The 6,547-nt window shown below is 35.0% G+C and overlaps 1 protein-coding gene across 1 annotated transcript; it reads left to right on the top strand.

Moving 5' to 3' along the window:
* The first annotated feature begins 2,041 nt into the window (after positions 1 to 2,041).
* Positions 2,042 to 3,065, top strand: LOC102886301 (olfactory receptor 4F15-like). The gene is given in 2 exon segments (XM_015585571.1): positions 2,042 to 2,808; positions 2,810 to 3,065. Coding segments are annotated over 2 exon segments (1,023 nt in total).
* The last annotated feature ends 3,482 nt before the right edge of the window (positions 3,066 to 6,547 follow it).

The following is a 6,547-nucleotide window of genomic DNA, read 5'->3' as shown; positions in this document are numbered from 1 at the left end:
TTCAGATTGGTTTCTGTTTTCCCATCAGTGTACAGGTGTCAATGAGTCCGTTTCTCAAAGTCATCCACCAAATCCCCCACAGGAGCTTGTAGGCCCCTGATTTTGCTTATGACGTCTTCTTGAACTTTCAACTATGAACATTAATGAAGACTATCATTTAATAGTGCCTATATTGTGCCAGAAATTGTGCTTAGTGTTGAGATATACAAAGTTGTCTAGAAGTTCCTTTTCTCAAAGAGATCATAGCTGAAAATGAAGAACATGTAAAAAAATTAAAACATACCTTAATTATTAAGAAGACAGTATAAGATATAACAATAGTTCATAGAGAGAAGCTATTTACTCTGCTTAGGACTTTTAATGAGTACATCAGAGTATGTGACATTTGATCTATGTCTCGAAGGATAAAGGGAAAAGGGAAGTAACATTTGTGTCAAATGGCTATATCTGTATCATCTCAAATCTTCATAACATCAGGAGTATAACGTTATACTTCTTTCATTTTATGGACAAATAAATACTACCAGCATGATTTAAATAGGTAAACTGACCTAGTTTACATAGCTCATAAGAAGCAGAGCTGGGATGGCAACCAATGTCTACCAGGCCTTAAAACCAAAGATGGTTCCATATTATAATGACCAGGAATAACACAGATGAAAGCATACACAAAGGCTGAGAAATATGAAAAAATATAGAGAAGTGCTCTGTTCATAAGGATCTTATGTTATATGCTATTGTATTTTAAATATCCTTAAAGAGAGAAGCAAAAGCTTGCATGGGGGAGTGATGTGATCATATCTGACCTTTGGATAGACAGATTTGAAAGCAGAGTATAGAAAGAGCTAAATTTAGTTGACATTGGAGGCAGAGAGATCATTCATAAGGCTTTTCAGTCTTTAAGACGAAAAAACTATATAGACCTGAAATAAGAACTGTCAGTGGCAATGAAGAGGAGGAAACAAAACTGAAAAATACTCAAGAGATATAATTTTCCATCTGGGATGAAATGTGAAGGAGGAGACAAAGGTGCCACATAGGTCCTGGATTGGGCCTCTGAGAGAATAGTCATGATATTTCTTAAAGTATTTAAAAGGTGATAAAATCATGAATTCAGCCTTGAACACTTTAACTTTGAGGAGTTTGAGCAATTTCCATTTATATATTACAGTATAGTTTTGAATATACTATATAGTGAAAAGTTGAGGTGAAGAAAAAGGTTGATTGATGAGTTCAGATTCTAGAGAATACTTGGAGGTGCTGGCCTTGAAGAGCATAGAGCAGTGATTAGGATCATGCATTCTGAAGTCCTACATCTCTGAATACAAGTCTTGGCTTTGCCGTGTGATTATTATAATTGATTACTAATTATTATAGTTATATTTACTAATCTTTACTCTCTGATATATAATACTTTATTTTATTTTTAGTTTGTTATTAATCTAATCAATGTTATATATCTGAAACTAATATAATATAAAATTTTTTTTTAAGTGGTCATGGACCAAAGATTATATCATGTCATGACCCAAGTATTATAAATATTATATCCTGAGCACCTGAGTTCCATTTAAATTTTCAAAGCTCTAAGTAGGGAGTGATATGATATATTCAAGTACTTTTGTCCTAGTGATCTCTATAAGCCCAGTGAAGCAAGAAAATATTAATGGGCTAACAGGTAAGAGAATATCAAATTTGTGACAGAAGAGATGACATTAATTTAGTATGAGAACACTTAGGACAATGGTTAGGAAAATGATACAGAAATCTTTAAGAAAATTAAAGAAGAGATGAAAATTAAAGTAACCCTCTTTAGGCTCTATCTGAAAAATTTAGTCAAATTTTTTTTCCTCAGTCCCTTTATACAAAAAATTTGTTGCTACTCTTATTACTTCCAAATTTTCTATTTTTCTCCTCTTAATCAATTATATGTAACTTAATTATCAAGGTAAACAAGGAACTGATGTTTATGCCAGTAATACTATTCTTTTTCATTTTTTATCCTCAGGTCACTTGAAAATCAACTCTTCTGTCCCAGTCAATGGATAGACTAAATGACTCCGTGGCCACTGAATTTCTATTATTGGCCCTTTCTTGTTCTCAGAAGAAAAAGCTTTTTCTCATCTTGATATGTTCTTTTCTCTATATAGGGGTCATCTTCGGAAACCTTTTTATTTTATTTTTAGTAATTTTTGATTCTCACTTCCATTCTCTTATGTACTTCTTGCTGGCCAACCTGTCCCTCATTGACATGGGCCTTTCCTCTACAACAGTCCCCAAGATAATTACAGATCTTATAAATGAATACCAACTAATTTCTTTCCAAAGTTGCATGATACAGTTATGCTTCATTCATATCATAGAAGGAGTGGAGATGGTGTTACTCATAGCCATGGCATTTGACAGATGCATAGCAATCTATAAGCCTCTTCACTACTTGAAAATTATGAACCCTAAAATATTTGTTTTATTCGTAATCACTGACTGGGTAACTGGGTTAATCCATGCTATGTCTCAGTTTTTATTTGTTAAAAATTTGCCTTTCTGTGGGCCTAATAAAGTTGGCAGCTTTTATTGTGACTTTCCTAAGATTATAAAACTTGCATGCACAAATGGAGACAAGCCTGAGTTTATTGTCACTGCCAACAGTGGCTTCATGACTATGGCCACCTTCTTCTTACTAATCTTTTCATTTTTATTCATTTTGGTTACTGTCTGGAAATATTCTTCAGGAGACTTGTCCAAGGCATTTGTCACTTTGTCATCTCATATTACTGTGTTTTCTTGTTTTTTACTCCATACGTGATTTCTGGCCTTCTCCTCCACCATCACTTGATAAAAACTTGTTTGTCATTGACTTTGCTATCACCCCTTTCTTGAATCCTGCTATCTACACATTAAGGAGCGAAGACATAAAGGTAACAATAAAAAGATTGCACAAAAAAAATCTTATTCTAAATTTTGTTGACCATATCATCTTTGGACCTTTAACCACGCTAGCCCATCTCCACTTAGGCACTTCAAATTCAGCATATCCAGAACAAATCCATCATCTGCCATCCTAAACTTGTTACTACTTCATCTGTGCTGTATAAGACCATTATCGTTACCATCATGGGAAATGGAAATTCAACATACTAAGAATTGATATTCTTAACAGAGAACAGGACGCTCTGACAAAGAACATTTTAATTTTGAAATTTTGGTTATTTTGCAAATAAAACAATCTAACAAACACCATTTCTGCTATTCATGAATTCTAAAAATAACCTATAAATGTGTTGTTATGAATGTCAAGAATCATCATATTGAATTGTTATATATGCAGTTCCAATAGCTTTACTTATTATTTAAAAAACACTGTAAAGCAAAAATATAAATATGAATAGTTTATTTGGAAGGGACTCCTAGAAGACACTGGCTCAGAAGTAGGGACATGAGAAAAGAAAGAGAAGGATGTCAATAGAGTGTATTGATTGGTAACCTACTACTGTGGACAACTGGAATGCAATCTTGTCATGGCTCTCTAACAGAATGTATAGATTCTATGACATAATTATCCCATTCATGAGGAAAAGAAGCTGTGTATTTTTGTGTTGGTGTAGCTCTGAGACACTAACTCCATGGCAGTTCCAGGTTTCTGCACTTAGTTGGTTGAGCACTTTTGCTATCCAGAGAAAAGTCCTCAGGCAGAAAGTCTGTGGAGCTTATGGTATAAAACAATCTATATTCTTGGAAATAATAAGTGCAAAAGGATAAGTATAAATACCAGAGCATCAGATACATTCCTCATCTTCCCATGCTAGAGGCACTTATGCTTCTTATAAATTTACTCCATCATTGATTCTTCAGATACAGAAGTGTTAATGGAACAAGTGTTTATGGGTCCTATTATTGCATATGTTCCCAAGATATTTATCATCTTCAGCCTCCACAACCCACTCTAGATTTCATTCATATTAATCCAGCACTTCTGTTGATCTAGATCACTTACCCTGAACCATATCTTCCTACTTGAGCAGCCTGAGTCCATAATTACCATGCTCCTGACAGGCTGTAATTGCTACACTTCCCCATTTACAGTTATCATCCGTCATGGTTGATTCAAGTATAGCAGCAATTCTATTTCTTCACGAAGGTTAATTATTCCAGGCATGATATTAACTTTTTTCTTTGTCTGCTGATCTACAAACACAAGGGAATCAAAATGACCTGGAAGTTGCTAAAACTTGATATTTATTGTAATACTTATTCTGTTTCCAAAAGAAGCATTCTCCCCAACCCAGCAGAGGTCTAAGTCATAGGTCTACAAAGCTCCAATTCTCCAAGGAAATGAAGGTAAATAGAGCCATTTTCACCATCTGCCTCTGGTTTTCAGATATGCATTCTAGGGACCAATATCGTTTAATGTCTATTGGTTCAAAGTATAAGTCACATATGAAAGCACAAAATGTCATCCCCAAACTAGAACTTAGTTGCACCCTTACTTGCACCTTTAAAGAGCTATTCCCATGTTCTATCAGATTGACAGTTTCTGTTTGCTACCGTATACTGCAGCACCAGTGGACCACTTGCTTATGTACCCATTGTTGCAATTTCTTTGCTATAAAGATATTCCTTTGTCCTAAGCAATGTTATGAAGAATGTTAGGCATGCTATATATCTCCAGATCATTTAATGGCTAAGGTACTGCTGTAAGGATAGTCATAGCCATACTTGGAACACATGTTTATCTTCAATAAGAACAATATGCTGTTCTTCAGTGTGGACGGGATCCTTTGTAAACTTGCCAACAAGTTGCTGATTGAATGCCTCAACAAATTAAACCCCATCAAGGTTTGGGCACCCACGTATGCCTCTGAAAGTTCAAACATTTAACAGTGGCTATAGCTAGAACGTCCTTAACAAGAAGAGACCTTGTTGAAAGAACCCTTAGAATGACCTCATCTTTACCATTCAAAATATTTCATCCATGGACCCACTGTACAAGAAAGAACCCCTAGAAATACTTCATCCTTGCCATTTGCAACTACTTCATTCATGGGCCCATTGTGCAAGCACCGGAGTGGCTGAGACAGGTAATTAACTCTGCTTTTTAACATGATTCTTGAACTATTATAAGATAAGAAACATAAAAAGTACACATGTGTTTCTTCCTGCTTTCTTCTGGCTAAAAGAGCAATTATATCACATTTCAATATGACCTATGTGTAATTTATCACTATCAGTTTTAAGTGACAATCCCACAGTTGCGTAAAAATTACAAAACTGACCCACACTTGTGAGAAAAAATATCATGGATTAGAGTTATTTGGTAGTTCCCAGAAAAGTGCTAGATTGATTGTTATTTTTCCTTTCTTTAAACACATAAAATAAATGTTAACCCATATGGTTTGGAATGGAGAAAACAAATGAAATATAAGCTCCAGAAGTCTGTATTGTTGAATGTACACTCATCATAATAAAGACACAATGATTAGAATAGTAAAGAGATCTAAGTTTTATCATACAATAAAAGTGGATTCTCAAAACAAAGGTGAATAAATCCATATAATTATAAATAATTAAGCATTTAAACAAACAAAAAATGGGTTCTTTACACACACATACAAATAAATGATACATTTCAAAAATAAGTTAGCAAGATCAAAATACTTTAAAATTGCATACAAAGCAACTTTTAAAAATAGATGAAATGTATATAATTGTAGCACAAAGTATACAATTTTAAGCAAGGCAGAACAAACAGAAAACATGGAGAAAAAGACTATATTTTACTACATTAACTTTCAATTTGTAAAAAAAAAAAAGACTTCCAGTTTCTGGTTCCACATGTGAGGAGCTTGGAAATTGTTACTCATCCTAACAACAAGTAAAAAGCTGAACAGACTGAAAAGTCAACAACTCTTCTTAGATAGAAAAGAGATGAGATGTCACAGGGCAAACTGATGCCCCCAAGATTAGAGAGACAGACAGGCAAATACAGGTCACTGTGGCTTATTTGAGCAGAGACAAAAAGAAACTGAACTATCATTGACAAATCCCTGGGGCTCAGGGCACACCACTCTTGAGAGTTAAAAATATTCCAGAGGAATGCAGTCATAGGGGGTCCCGCCAATACTATGAGATTTAGTTCCAGGAGCTTGACCAGATTCCCATAGTAAATATCTGAGAAAAAATCCCCTTGGGCTTCTGGCAGAGGGAGGGGAAAAGGAGCCATTTTGAAATATACCAGAGCACTCTGCTATGTTAACAAGCCCTGCCCTCAAGGGAAACTCGTTAGCCAGAACCTAATCTATTGAAGTATTATCAGAGCCTAGCTGACCTGGGAAAGGGAAATATCCAACTCCAGGCAGCATTAGTCTTCATATGGGAGAAAAGAAATACCTAACTCCAGCTCACTCTAGCCATCCTGTGCCATCTAAGGAGGGAAGGGAAAAACTGAAACATTTTTTTAAGTTCACTGTACAGTGGCACAGGCTCAATAAAAGGCAGACTTAATCATAGAACTATAGAACACTTTCCTCCATCCAGAACTCACCATCGC

The sequence above is a fragment of the Pteropus alecto genome, unplaced genomic scaffold (genome assembly GCF_000325575.1).
Source record: "Pteropus alecto unplaced genomic scaffold, ASM32557v1 scaffold462, whole genome shotgun sequence".
NCBI lineage: Eukaryota > Metazoa > Chordata > Mammalia > Chiroptera > Pteropodidae > Pteropus > Pteropus alecto.
This window is presented reverse-complemented; position numbering and strand designations above follow the sequence as displayed.